Below are 15,694 nucleotides of genomic sequence, written 5' to 3'. Positions count from 1 at the left end.
CAGACGGATGGGGCAGGCTGGGCCTCCTCCAGTGCCCGTGGTATGGGCATTGATCTTTGCCACCTTATTACGGACCACGCTCTTTAGATCATTGATCTTTTTTTGGATGCCAGCGGGGGTCCTCGTCTCCCCCCCCCCCCCCACCGCATTGATCTGATCCGTTATCTTCTTTAAAATCTTCTTCCTTTGGGCCGGGGAGGTGTTCCGGCTATCAGGCCCATGTAAATATCGCCCATATAGGACGATGGACCTAGCAAGGATTTGCTTCTCAACCAGAGTAAAATTGAGCTTCCTGCGCTTGGGTGCCATCACAGACACCACTCAGCAACAAAAAGAAACTCACAGGACAAACAAACAAAAATACACACACAACAAACAAACAAAAACACTCACAGAAGAAACACACAAAAAAATCAAAACACACAAGCAGACAGCTCCTACAAATTCAAAAACAAACACGCAAAAAACAAACACAAAATACAATCAGAAAAAAACAAACACAAAATACAATCAGAAAAAAAAATAAAAAAAAAACACTCAGAACAAAACAAACAGAAAATACACTTAACAGAAACAAACACCAACTACTATCTAATACTCCTCCAAAACTTCTCTATCACACACAACTCACCAACAAACACCGACAAACATTCAGAGCAGAAGCAACTTGCTCTAGGAAGGGAACACAGGGAAATACTTTTGCAAGGGAAGTGTGTTTGACTGGGGCTATTTATACACAGGGCGATCCTCAAACTAAGTACGCTTGGCCTTTTACCTATCTCACTGATTGCGCCAAGCAAAGTTCTGCACATGCCCAGTGAGAAGCAGATTCGTGCGCGCATGCGCAGTACGGCCGGCCCTTCATTTGCATGGGGTCACGGCTCATTACAATGAAGCACGCCCACTTCCTTCCCACTTGCAATAACCCCGCCTTACGCCTCGGGATTTAAGTTACGCAAGCGCAATTTTGTGCGCAAATGCGCTGTGGATACGGCACTTACGACACCAACTTAGGGCACCGTAAATTAAATGACATACGTTTTGAGTAACTTAATTTGCGGCGCTGGCTGTGGATCTGGCCCTAAGTTTCTGGGTGCTGCAGCAACCACCAGCTGAAGGCTGGCTCTTAAGCCTCAGGCCTTGTACACACGACCAAGTTTCTCGGCAAAAACCAGCAGGTTTTTTTTTGCCGAGGAAACCGGTCGTGTGTACACTTTTCGACGAGGAAACTGTCGAGGAACTCGTCGAGCCAAAAAGAGAGCATGTTCTCTTTTTCCTTGACAACAATGGAGAAATTTGGCTCGCCGAGATCCTCGACAGCCTAACAAGGAACTCGACGAGCAAAACGATGTGTTTCGCCCGTCGAGTTTCTCAGTCGTGTGTACGAGGCTTCATACACACGATCGGACTTCCATCTGACTTTTTGGGATTTTGGCCTGAATGGGCGTTGGCCGTGAACTTGTTCTGCATACACACGGTAGAACATTTTCAGCCAACTTTCACCAAATCACGTGGTTTTTCATCTCTTTACCGCTACCCATTGGGCAACTTCTGCTATTGTTGGCTGATGTTTAGCATTGGTTCTGAGCATGCATGTTTGTACTTTGGACTTGTGTACACACGATCGGATTATCCTCCATCGGACATTTGTTGTCAAAAACTTTGAGGGCATGCACATTGAACATTTGTCCGTTGAAAAGGCAACAACAATTGTCCGATGGAGCATACATATGGTCGGATTGTCCGATAAAACAGGTCCGTCGGACATTTGTTGTCGAAAAGTCCGATCATGTGTATGGGCCTATACATGACACAGTGGGCTAGATTCAGATAGCCCTGCGTAATTTAGTGTGGGCATAACGTATCTCCGATAAATTAGGGCGCAAGTTCTGTATTCATAAAGAACTTGCGCTCTAAGTTACGGCGGCGTAACGTATGTGGGCCGGCGTAAGCCCGCCTAATTCAAATGGGGATGATGTAGGCGTGTTTTATTTAAATTATTGTTGACCCCGCATGCGCCGTTCGTGAAAGAATCCCAGTGCGCATGCTCGAAATTCCGCCACAAATCGTCATTGCTTTCGATGTGAACGTAAATTACGTCCAGCCCTATTCGCGAACGACTTACGCAAACGACGTAAAAAATTCAAAATTCGACGCGGGAACGACGTCCATACTTAACATTGCGTACGCCTCATAGAAGCAGGAGCAACGTTACGTTGGAAAAAGCCTTACGCAAATGACGTAAAAAATTCCGTCGGGCGCACGTACGTTTGTGAATCGGCGTATCTAGGTAATTTGCATATTCTACGATGGAAGCGCCACCTAGCGGCCAGCGTAAATATGCACCCTAAGATACGCCGGCATAAGAGACTTACGCCAGTCGGATCTTAGCCTAATTTCGGCGTATCTTGCTTTCTGAATACAGAAAGAAGATACGCCGGCGCAGCTTTGAATTTACGCGGCGTATCTATAGATACGCCGGCGTAAATTCTTGCTGAATCTAGCCCAGTGTAGATATTTGCCAGCACACATCGGATCTTCAAATTGAGTCCAAATGTTTTTTTATTGAAGCGCGATCACATCACAAGCAAGAGAAAGCAAACGTTTTAGAGTCACACGTGTGATGATCATCACATGCCTGTGTGACTCCAAAACATTGTACTCTCTTGTTTGTGATGTGATCATACTTTAATAATGCTGTTTCGACTCAACTTGAAGATCCGTGGTGTGCTGGCAAAAATCTACACTGCAACAACCAGCTGTGTCCCTTAGTGAGGTCATTCACTGTAAACGCACTTTGTTCAGTGAGTTACATCATACATTTTCAGAGAAAATGTTCATCTTTGCCTTGCTAATCACTTATCGAGTTTGTGGACTGCCAGAATTCTGACAATCTTGTTGTTCTTTCCTTACTCAATAACTGTTTCTGTATGAGCGCTGCCTTTGTGTAGGTGGACCGGAGATGAGAGATGGGTCAGACAGCTTGTAATAACTCAACCTATGCCGGCGGTATGTTAGTTTGTAGAACGCTCCTGTTGTTTTCATTCAGGGTGTGTTGAGATCACTGAACGATATTGAAACTGAGATTTGTTTGTGGGGTTAGGCCTTAACTCCCCTGACACAGGTTTCCTGGCTATGATGATAACCTTTGCAGGAATACATTTACTCATACCTTATCTTACTGTATAAAAATGGTATGTGATGTGAAAGAAAAACTCCAGACTGAAAGAAATGGCAAAAAAAAAACATAGAACTGAATTATGAAGGGGTAAATGCATAACTTTTTTTCATCCGGAATATTTTTTTTATCAATTGGATCCATGAAAGTCCAGCAAGCGCCAGGACCGTCTCGTACAGTTGATTCAGTTGCGGGATCGGGGCTCCACCAGTGCAGAGCATGCTCAGGAATGGCAGCAGGCAGGTGTGGGTACATCTGCACACACAGGCCCGGATTCACGTAGAATGGCGTATCTTTGTGCGGGCGTAACGTATCCTATTTACGTTACGCCTCCGCAACTTTTACAGGCAAGTGCCGTATTCTCAAACGAAAGTTGCGGCGGCGTAGCGTAAATAGGCCGGTGTAAGCCCGCCTAATTCACATGTGGTAGATGTGGGCGTGTGTTTTGTTAATTTTATGTGACCCCACGTAACTGACGCTTTTAGTCAGTTAGTTTAGTTTAGTGCGCATGCTCCAAATTAACCCGCAAGAAGCCAATGCTTTCGACGTGAACGTAAATGACGCCCAGCCCTATTCGCGAACGGCTTACGCAAACGACGTAAAATTTTCAAAATTCGACGCAGGAACAACGTCCATACTTAACATTGGTACGCCGCATCTACGCCTCATATAGCAGAGGGAAAAGCCGGGAAAAGCGTAACATAAACGGCGTATCTGTACTGCGTCGGCCGGGCGTACGTTCGTGAATTGGCGTATCTAGCTGATTTACATATTTCTAGGCGTAAATCAGCGTACACGCCCCTAGCGGCCAGCGTAAATATGCAGTTAAGATCCAACGGCGTAAGAGACTTACGCCGGTCGGATCTAATACTAATCTATGCGTAACTGATTCTAAGAATCAGGCGCATAGATACGATGGCTCAGACTCAGAGATACGACGGCGTATCTCCTTTGAGAATCTGGGCCACAGTGAGGAGAAGACTTTTGAGTGAGTGAGTGAGTAACTTATATAGCGCTACAAATGCGAACTTAATCGCCTCAAGGCGCTGTATCCAACGTCGTCGTCCAGCCACGCTTCAGAATAGATGTGTCTTAAGTTTTTTTCTGAAGGCCCGATGGTTCACTTCCATCTGAATGTCTGTAGGTAGAGCGTTCCATAGCCGCGGTCCTTGGACTGCTAATCTTCGTTCCCCTTTAGATTTGTAGCGGGACTTGGGGATGTGGAGGAGGTTCTGATAAGTTGATCGTAGGGCCCGATTTGGAGTGTAGTGTTTTATTTTCTCGCATAAGTATTGCGGCGCGATTCCTTGTGTGCATTTGTGGGTGAGGCAGAGGGTCTTGAATGTCAACCGATCCTTTACGGCTAGCCAGTGGAGGGACCTCAAGACTGGGGAGATTGGTTCCCAAGTTTTTTTACCTGTTACCAGTCTGGCTGCAGTGTTCTGGACAACTTGTAGACGAGACATGGTCTACATTTTGGAGGATGGTCTGGTGTCAAAAAGGGCAGCAAAGAAGCCACTTCTCTCTAGGAAAAACATCATAGGCAGACTGATATTCTGCAAAAGGTACAGGGATTTGACTTCTGAGGACTGGGGGTAAAGTCATTTTCTCTGATGAATCCCCTTTCCGTTTGTTTGGGGCATCTGGAAAAAACCTTGTCTGGAGAAGAAAAGTTGAGCGCTACCATCAGTTCTGTGTCATGCCAACAGTAAAGCATCCTGAGACCATTCATGTGTGGTGTTGCTTCTCAGCCAATTTCGACTAAGAGCAATTTCTTCCAACTATCGAAGAACAGTTTGGTGACAAACAATGCCTTTTCCAGAATGCCATAAGGCAAAAGTGATAACTGTGGCTTGGGGAACAAAACATCTACATTTTCTGTTCATGGCCAATAATCTCCCCAGACCTTAATCCCACTAAGAATTTGTGGTCAATCCTCAAGAGACGGGTGATCAAAAAAAATAAAAAACACAAATTCTGACAAACTCCAAACATTGATTATGCAAGAATGGGCTGCCATCAGTCAGGATGTGGCCCAGAAGTCGATTGACAGCATGCCAGGGCGAGTTGCAGAGATCTTGAAAAGGAAGAGGTCAACACTGCAAATATTGACTCTGAAATGCTTGTAATTATACTTAAGTATACCCAGTGGTGAATCTAGGAACAATATATGGGGGGGCACATACGATACCACAGTCAAATCTGGGGAGGGGGGCACTAATTTTTTTCAACACTAAATCACGGAACTGAAAAAAACGAAATAGTATATATAAACAACATTACAAAATACAATGCAGTATGCAATAATACCTTTCTATTGTACTAACCTAATGCCGCGTACACACGATAATTTTTCGGCATGAAAAAAACATTGTTTTAAAAAAATGTAATTTAAAATGATCGTGTGTGGGCTTCACATCATTTTTCGGGTTCTGAAAAACGAATTTTTTTTTTTTCCGAACATGCTGCATTTTTTAACAATGTTTTAACCCTCCTGGCGGTATCCCCGAGCGTGACTCAGGGTTGATTTTTTTGGCTGAAATCGGTAACCCCGAGTCACGCTCGGGCTAGCAATGCAGAGCCTGCAGCGCGCGCTGGCATACCATCTCCTGGATCCAGCGATGTCACTGCGCTGTGTGAGCGAGCGGGACCTCGCTCGATTCACACAGCGTCCTCCTGTGCCGCCGATCTCCGTTCCCTGCGACGTTACGACGCACGGGAGCGGAGATCGGCGCCAAATTCAAAAACGAAAACAAACACTATACATACAGTATACTGTAATCTTATAGATTACAGTACTGTATGTAAAAAAAACACACACCCCTTGTCCCTAGTGGTCTGCCCAGTGCCCTACATCTTCTTTTATATAATAAAAACCTTTCTTTCTGCCTGAAAACTGTAGATTGTCCATAGCAACCAAAAGTGTCCCTTTATGTCAAAAATGGTTTTGGATCAGCTAGAGAACAGCGATAATAAATTATAATCACTTGCAGAATTGTGCGATAGCGATTTGTGGGGAAATTCGTCATAAAAAAAAAATAATGACAGCAACAATTCTGCAACTGAGCAAATTTCAGTGATTTTGAGTTGATTACATTATTGAATAATTTTTATTAGAATTATATTATTATTTGTTATAATTATTTATAATTATTTATTATATTATAATTTATCATTTTGTTTTTAAAAAAATGTCATACCCGGGATGCCTATTAAACTCTGGTTTGGTCAGATTTAAGTGAGTTATTCCTAAAAATTACAGGCCTACAGTATAAAACCCCAAATTTCCTTGCAAATAATGGTACCGCTTTCAGCATGTTTTTTCTGAAAGAATCATACCGCCAGGGAGGTTAAACAATGTCGTTTTTCGGGTTGTAAAAAATGATCGTGTGTGGGCTAAAACGACGTTAAAAACCCGCGCATGCTCAGAAGCAAGTTATGAGACGGGAGCGCTCGTTCTGGTAAAACTACCGTTCGTAATGGAGTAAGCACATTCATCACGCTGTAACAGACAGAAAATCGCAAATCGTCTTTTACTAACACGGAATCAGCTAAAGCAGCCCCAAGGGTGGCGTCATCCGCATGGAACTTCCCCTTTATAGTGCCGGCGTACGTGTTGTACGTCACCGCGCTTTGCTAGAGCATTTTTAAAAAACGATGGTGTGTGGGCAACGACGTTTTAATGATGAAGTTGGAAAAACTTTGTTTTTTCTACATGCCGAAAAACAACGTTTTTTTATCATGCCGAAAAATGATCGTGTGTACGCGGCATAACACTTAAAAGACAAGCTTTGGTGTCAGCGGACGCACTATTAACCCCCAGCACTGGTGTCAGCGGATGCACTATTAACCCCCCAGCACTGATGTCAGCGGACGGACTATTAACCCCCAGTATTGTTGTCAGCGGACGCACTATTAACCCCCAGTACTGTTGTCAGCGGACGCACTATTAACCCCCCAGCACTGATGTCAGCGGAAGCACTATTAACCCCCAGCCAGGGCTCAAGTCCTGCGGGAACGCATGGGAACGGAGTTCCTGCACTTTTTTCACAGCAGGAACGCAGTTCCCTTTGCAGGACTAGAGCAGCCGAGCCGCCCGAGCCAATCCTTCACTAAGCGGCAATGCCCAGCTCGAGTCACTGTCAGGGGCAGGCGAACCTTAGGCCCCGTACACACGAGAGGATCGATCCGCTGAAATTGATCCGCGGACCGGTTTCAGCGGATAGATCAGCTGGTGTGTACAATCCAGCGGATATTTTTCCGCTGATTTTTTCCCCCGGGGATGGATTCACAGCGGATCAAAATCTCTTAACATGCTAAGAAATCGATCCGCTGGAATCCATTCCAACGGATTGATCCGCTGGTCTGTACAGACTCACCGGATCAATCCGTCCGAATCCATCCCCCGCATGCGTCATAATGATTCGACGCATGCGTGGAAGTCCTTATATGACAGTGTCGCGCACGTCGCCGCGTCATCATCGCGGCGACGCGTCACCGCGGACGGAATTCCGCTGGGATTTTGATCTCATGGTTAGTACAACCATGAGATCAAAATCCGCCAGAGGATTTATCCGCGGAAACGGTCCGGAGGACCGTTTCCGCGGATAAATCCTCTCGTGTGTACTAGGCTCAAGTAATCCTTTGTTACTGGCCGCTTCCTGTATATGGATTCATCGGGTAGTGTGCGGATATTCCGTCACGTCCTCAATGCCGCAATGTCTCCTGGGAGCTTTTGACATTGTTCCCAGGAGACATTGTGGAGGTCTTCGCGAGTTATCGCGAGATTTAGAAAAGTTCTTTCTAAATCCTGCGATAAATCGCGGCAGACATGCAGTTTAGTAATTATGCATATGAGCGTATAATTTTTTTTTTTTTTTGTGGGGGAGTGGATCTTGAGTGGGAGTTCCCACACTTTTTCCCCAGGACTTGACCCCTGCCCCCAGCACTGCATCGGCAAGGAATACCCTAGGGAGGGATTGCCCCCCCTGCCCCCCTCTAGTGACACCACTGAGTACAGCAAAGAAACATCTGACAAAAAGATCCAAAAACAGCAGACTTCATGAAAATTTATATCTGTGTAATTCTCAAATGTTTGGCTATGGCTGTATTTGTTATTTATGTACTCTACACAGCCTAATTTCTTTATTATTTAATAGGGATTTTGGATTGTTTGTGTGCCCTGAAAATAACATTAGGCCCTGTTAATGCCTGTGTATTTTACATGCATTGCATTAAAACAATCGTGCAACACACCTAAAGTGTACCGCATAGATGTGAACCTGTGTTTGGTGTAAGTTTTGATCAGCAGCAATTTTCATGGGATAAATATTTGAGTATATGCATCTTTAATTATTGTACAACTTCACTGCAGACCTTAATATTAGTATTTTTCATGTTTTGTTTCTTCACCAGATACACGATACTGTCACTCTTACCATGTCATGGATGCTCTGGGGGAAAGTTTGTCGGTGACAAAACGCTGCGTGTCACTGGAACATTGCTTGAACACGGGATGCAGGGACAGTGAGAAGCATGGCCACAAGGTATGACTTTAAGGCAATATATTCATTTTCAATTGACTGCGAACATAGAAAAACAGAGAAGAAAAGAGTCCCTATTGTCTCACAGCAAACAAACCTAACGGTCATGGACTAAGCTCTGTGGGTGGAGCGAAACGCGTTTGTGGGGGCATGGCTTAGACAGAGCCATACAAAGAAATTAAGAGGCTATTGTAAGTCCTTATATGCTGACAATCACTGGGAGTGAGGGCAGGGAAACAGCTCATCTCAGCTCCATAGAAGCCAATGAGGAGGAAAAAGAAGTCCCAGGAGCCGCACATCATATAAAACCCTCATGTAAAGAGTGGAAGCAGCCTAGACTGCTACCAGGCCACACCTCGACATGTTTCGCCCTGCCAAATGGGAATTTCAATGACTAAGGCCCGTGGGCGTGGTGAAACATGTCAGGGGTGTGGCCTTGATGGAGTCTAGGCTGAGGCTCATTCCACTCTTTACATGAGGGTTGTGTTTGTAGCGCTCACCCCCGAAGGAGCCGCTGGTTTGATTTTGGGCCTACTCTCTGACCTATCCACTTACCATTAACTTATTTGTAATCCAAGGGAATTTAGGCTCAAAGGGGTATGATAAACACAGGTGTTTGTGGACCGATCCTCCAGTCAGCATCAGTCAATTTTGCTAGCGTGACTTTCAGATGTTAGGCCTCTGAGCTAGATAAGTGAGCAACACGTGGCTCCGGTATGTGAAGTGCTATTAGTCATAAGGCTGAGGCAATATTGAAACTTGGGCAAGTGCCCTCTCACCCGATCAGGCCCAGTCCGCCTGAATCCCTCACGGAAGACGCGCCGATCAGTCACTGCTCCGCAACACACAGTCTCCGGTATCCGGCTCTCCACTGCTACGATCGTCAGCTGGTGAGTTTCTCCGGTCCCTTGGAAGCACGAGCTGGAGGCACTTGGTCTTGTCTTTTCTGGATGGCTGGTCTCCAGATAGATCCCTGCTCAGGCTTCAGGCCTAACTACTTAGCCGTAGTCCTCTGCCCTGTCCTGCAGAGGGAAGAGCACCGATCCCAAGAGAGAGAGTTCAGCTCCTCCCCGCCTTTAAGTAACCTCCCCCATAAAGCTGTGCGGGAGTGCAATGTTCTCTGGGAAGCCAATGCATTGTGGGTATCGTAGTCTATTTCTACTAATGTCAATGGAGTCCGTTTCTCCTAATCCTTCAAATCCCACAATGCATTGCTTTAGGAAAAAGTAAACACATATGTACAGCGTGACTGGAACTCCCGGGGGGAATTTAAGTATGCATAACTATCAAAATAGTCCCTGATAGTTTGACCCCGCTTCATGTGTGATGTGCGGCTCCTGGGCCATTTCTTAAATCGTGGACAGTCACTCCAAATCAGGGACAGTTGGGAGCTATGAGTAGATGTCAGCTTGAGTTACTGGGCTTTGTAAATAACAGGCAATTTACAACAAAGAAAAAAAAAGACAGTAGAAAACATGTAAAAGGAGCCTAGAGCTCCACCCTCTGGCTGAATAAAAGATTATATAATTTTCATATACATTATTTCATATTTACAAATTTTAAAAGAATAAATATTTTTAAATGTATATATTTTTTTTGTCCTGGTTATAATGCACACAAACTTCTCTTTATTCCTGCAGGTATGCACATCATGCTGTGAAGGAAATATCTGTAACATGGCTCTGCCCAGGAACGAGACAGACGCCATCTTCTCCACCACATCCCCGCTCAATGGTTCCCAGAGACATTCCACACAAGGCCTTGGCCTCCTCCTGTGCCTTCTATACTCTTCCTGGCTATTCCTGACATAGAACTGTCAAGGCCGGCAGCAAGAATGGGCTCATATGTGTACTGTGTACATCGGATTTATTTATATTTGGAATGCACGCTGTATATTTTGTATATTGTTATTTTTATATATTCAGTGGATTCTTTAGTCAGAGCTATTTTTTATAAATAGTATAATTAATTATATGTGAGGTTTTGTGAGAGCAGAACCTTTACTAACACATAAGACAAAATAGAAATAGGTCCTTGGTATTGGCTACTGTGAAGATCCATGTCCAATCAAAAACCTTTAAGGAGAACTCCAGCAAAAGAGAGAATGCCATAAAATTGCTACTTATCCATGGCTGCATGCTTTTTTTCTTTTTTTTGGGGAGTTCAGGAGAGCCTAAATCCTTGTGCACTGGCATCTAGACTCCATTTGTATTGTAAAAAAGTGCTTGACTCCGCCCTTCCTAATAATAAAGCACTGCTCAGCGCACAGGAGTGGGCAGTTAAGGTTAATGATATAGGGAAGTAGACACCATTTGTATTGTGTTTACAATACTTTCTGCGTTACAACTGGGTTTGGATGTGGTTACAATCAGTCTCTTAATAGATTGTTATTCCCAGCTATATTGTATTGCATACAAACAGCAAAGAATTGTCGGCCAGCAAACACGAAACGACATGGTTTTTCAGATCTTTAGCGCCACCCTTTGGGCAACTTCTGCTAATGTTGTGTTATGGTTAGCATTGCTTCTGAGAATGCGTGTTTGTACTTTGGATTGTTTCCCGAAGGACTTGTGTACACACGATCTGATAATCCGACATCACACATTTGTTGGCGGAAAATTTTAAAGCATGCTATCCCACATTTGTTGCCGGAAAACAATTGTCCAATGGAGCGTACAAATGTTTGGATTTTCCGACAACAGCCTGTCATCACTCAATTCCTGTCGGAAAATCCGATCGTGTGTACGAGGCTTTACACTTTAAAACAGAAATTAAATACTTCTGAAATATTGTTCTGCAAGAACAATCCTGTTTCCAATGCACTTGTTCCCTAAAGGTCTGCTTGCAACATGAAGATTGCTCTTTCATCTCAGGACAACCCTGCTAAGTGAATGCAATAAGGTCAACAATTCAACAACAAAAAATGCTGGAGGGGTTTTAAACTTTAATTACATTTTTCAAAAAGGTGGACACTGCTTTTAAAGCCGACCTAAAAATGGAAATCTGGTAGTTTGATAATATAATGCACATTGCCCACGCCTCTTGTAAAGTACCCAAGGAAACAAATGACCTAAATGTTGTTGTTGGTGGTGAGTTTGGCTTCATCAGATCTGTTCGGATTTAGTTCCTCCTTCATAAAACGTCATGTAAAAGCCAAACGGGCGTCTCGCAGCTTTTATTCTCTTATAGTCCTGGATCACTGTATGTTATGTGTTTTCATTTGTACATTTCTGGAAATCCTTTTTCTCTTAGTGGATATATACTTCCTGTTCTCACACTCCAGTGCTCTATGTTGGCCTAGCTGATTAATATCCCTCATCAGACAGACTTGTGTTATTGCACATAGGGGGCGTGCAAGACCAGGGGAAAGAGAGGGGCATGTCTGGCAGGGAGAAAGAGCAGGGGCGTGTCTGACAAGGAGAAAGGGGGCATGTCTGGCAGGGAGAAAAAGCGGGGGCATGTCTGACAAGGAGAAAGGGAGGGGGAATGTCTGGCAGGGAGAAAGAGCGGGGGGTGTCTGACAAGGGGAAAGGGAGGGGTGTGTCTGACAAGGAGAAAGGGGGGGTGTGCATGACCAGGGGAAAGAGAGGGGGCGTGTCTGACCAGGAGAAAGGGAGGGGCGTGTCTGACAAGGAAAATGAGAGGGGCGTGTCTGACAAGGAAAATGGGAGGAGCGTGTCTAACTGGGAGAAAATGCGGGGGTGACGGACAAGGAGAAAGGGAGGGGGAGTGTCTGACAAGGAAAATGGGAGTGGGCGTGTCTGACAAGGAAAATTGGAGGGGGCGTGTCTGACAAGCAAAAATGGAGGGGTGTGTCTGAGAAGGAAAGTGGGAGGGGGCATGTCTGACAAAGAGAAAGGGAGGGGGCGCGTCCCCTGTTTCTGTCAGTGTCCTACCTTACTGGCTCAGCAGCATGGTAGAGTGGGTGGCATAGCATGTCTAGATGGAGGCACACTTCCATACAGGGCTGGGGGAGGCCCTGCATGTCACCTCCCCTGGATCAGTTATATGTGTTGCTATGATGTGGGCGGCCCAGCTGCCAGCACCATAGCAACAAATTATGCTGTGTGTCCTGCCCCTAGAGCTTCATTGGTGGTTAGGATGCTGGGGGTCGCCCCATCTGCATTACATGATCCTGATTCGGGGGAAATTGCATTCTGTGTTTGCGGCACCCTGGGGTACCAAGGAGCCTTCCTGCACCGGTAGAAAGATAATAATTGGAATCTTCTCATAAAACGCTGGCTTTATTGAACCAATGATAAAAACACCCAAATGCCGTTGATGTGTCCTGAGTCATAGCCACCCAGCCTCACCTTCCACTGATATTAAAAAATGCAAAACGCTTTTCTGCACTTTCTCCATTAAAGTTCATTGGACCAAAAAAGCAAAAGAAAAGCACTGTTTCTTATTTTAAAAAGTCCCCGACCCTTTCCAAAAAACGCAGCGGATGTGAACGTGTCCTATAGGAAACCACGTTAAATCAGCTGTTTTATGGATGGTTTTACTACTTCCACTTTAAGGCCTTGTTCACAGCTGAATGATTTGAAGCTGTTACCAAAAGAGCTCCAATGCTCGACACTAGGGGCCAGATTCAGGTACATCTGCGGCGGCGTAACGTATCGCATTTACGTTACGCCGCCGCAAGTCTTACGGGCAAGTGCTTGATTCACAAAGCACTTGCCTGTAAAGTTGCGGCAGCGTTGCTTAAATCCCTCCGGCGCAAGCCCGCCTAATTCAAAAGATCCGGGTAAGGGGCGTGGATCATTTAAATTAGGCGCGTGCTCCGTTTTGAAATTTCCCGCCGTGCTTTGGGCAAAAATGACTTCGCACTGACGTCATTTTTTGAACGTCGACGTGAGTTACGTCCTTTCCTATTCACCGGCGACTTACGAAAAAAAAAAATAATTCTAAATTTGACGCGGGAACAACGGCCATACTTTAACATGCCAGGTTTAAATATAGGCCACAAAATAGCAGCTCTAACTATACGCCGGGAAAAGCCGACTAGCGACGACGTAAGAGAATGCGACGGCTGCGCGTACCTTCGTGGATCGATGGAAAATGCTAATTAGCATACCCGACGCGGAAAACAACGCGAACTCCACCCAGCGGGCGCCAAAGTATTGCACCTACGACCTGAAGGCGTACGAAGCCGTACGCCTGTCGGATCGAAGCCAGAAGCCGTCGTATCTTGGTTTGAGGATTCAAACTAAAGATACGACGCAGCAAATTTGAAAGTACGCCGGTGTATCAGTAGAAACGCCGGCGTATTTCTACTGTGAATCTGGCCCTAGGCTTTCAATCCTATTCAATGATGCCCAGTCACACCTGAGCATAATGTCGCTTGAAGTTTGTAGATCAAAAAAGCGCATGAGCTTCCTCTGGGGCACCATCGAATGTTTTGGGCCTAAGAAACCTAAACGGGAGCGCATGAAAAATGTGCCTCTTGCCTAGTAAACTAGCTTTCCATTGGCTAAAAATAGAAAATAAATTAAGCTAACAAGCTAAAATGTAAAGACAAGCATGAAACACGCCTAAAAAAGCCTGAACAAATGCTCAACAAAACACCCAATGACACTGAGGTGTAAATGGGGCCTGACATGTGGTGACCTATGGCACGTGTGCCGTTTCACATGGATCATTTGTTATCAGGGCAGACTCCTCAGACTTCCTCATGGATGTCCAAAAAGAATTCAATATGGCCAACTTTTTACAGACAATTGTTTTTCATGGGCCCCTTCACGCCCTTTCATGCATTAGTGCACACACAAAATAAAAAATACCTGCGCCTATTTTTGTTGAACTTACCAGCACAGGTGTGTGTGTTTGTTGTTATGTTATATGTGCTTTGAGCTATTCAGAACAAATGGCAAAGCACATACTTTATATCACATGGTACCTTGCTCTGAGGTAACGTTCTCTAAAAATGCAGGTTTCAACACATGTTATCACAAGGGCAATAGACTGGGGTCGGCCTTAAAGTACACCTATAATTAAAACGTGAAAATATGAAATATGCCTGCCACTAATTTTGTCAAACCGCATTAATTAAAGTGGAACCTTGGATTACGAGCATAATCAGTTCCAGGAGAATGCTTGTAATCCAAAGCACTTGCATATCAAAGCGAGTTTCCCCATTGAAGTCAATAGAAACAAAAATAATTTGTTCTACATTGACTTCTATGACATGCAATACCGCATGTGGCCAGAGGTGGGGGGGTGCTGGAGAGACTCGGAAATACTCAGAGATGGTTTGTCTGCCCTCGTAAACCCCCACAACGGCTCCGGAACTGAGTGTTTCAGAGTATTTCCGAACGACTCCAGCGCCCCCGCACCTCTGGCCAAATGCGGTACTGCAAACCAAACCAGGATTTAAATAAAAATATTGCTCGTATTGTGAAATGCTCGTTAACCGTGTTACTCGCAATCTGAGGTTCCACTGTACTAAATATTTGGTGCAGGGTGACAACCATAGGCGTGCGAACTAGGTGTGCCTGGGCACACCCTACTCACCCTGTGCCGCACAGATTCCGCCTGCTGCTTGGCTTCAGAGAAAGGGGCTGGGGAATCTCTGTCCTCAGTCTCTTTCTTTGTCTCAAAAGTGAGACATCAGGGGTCTGTTTAGACCCTTTATATTTCATCAAAGGGGCTCCTGAGGAGGCAGGTATTTCATGCGGCCCCCCCTAAAAACTCAAGTCAAGTCAAGACCAGTATCTGCTGGAGCCGGGAGGAAGGATCCTAGAGGGTGCTCTGTGTCAGATGCAGGGGGTCCTCTGAATCCCTCTTCCAAGCTCTGGCAAAGTGAAAACCTCAGGGACCCCTGTGATGCCATGGGGTCCTCCTGGCGGAAGGCAAGTCAAAAAATAGCGACAGAGAATGCAGCTACAGAGGGAGGGGGGGGGGGCTCACAAAAATGTGACCAGGGAAACTTTGAGGGCCCATTTATACTTGTGTGTTGTGGAAATGCATGTTA

At 45.2% G+C, this 15,694-nt stretch overlaps 1 protein-coding gene across 1 annotated transcript in view; it reads left to right on the top strand.

Moving 5' to 3' along the window:
- Nucleotides 1-10,887, top strand: part of LYPD6 (LY6/PLAUR domain containing 6) — a 100,218-nt gene extending 89,331 nt beyond the window's left edge. Inside the window, exons 5-6 of the mRNA XM_040358018.1 lie at nucleotides 8,594-8,724; nucleotides 10,362-10,887. Coding sequence (XP_040213952.1) covers nucleotides 8,594-8,724; nucleotides 10,362-10,532 — 302 coding nt within the window. The 3' untranslated portion in view covers nucleotides 10,533-10,887. The remainder of the gene's footprint in view (nucleotides 1-8,593; nucleotides 8,725-10,361) is intronic.
- Nucleotides 10,888-15,694: the final 4,807 nt, after the last annotated feature.

This window comes from Rana temporaria, chromosome 6 (genome assembly GCF_905171775.1).
Source record: "Rana temporaria chromosome 6, aRanTem1.1, whole genome shotgun sequence".
Taxonomy (NCBI): Eukaryota; Metazoa; Chordata; class Amphibia; order Anura; family Ranidae; genus Rana; species Rana temporaria.
The sequence above is the reverse complement of the archived record's forward strand: the minus strand, read 5'-3'. Positions and strand labels throughout refer to the sequence as shown.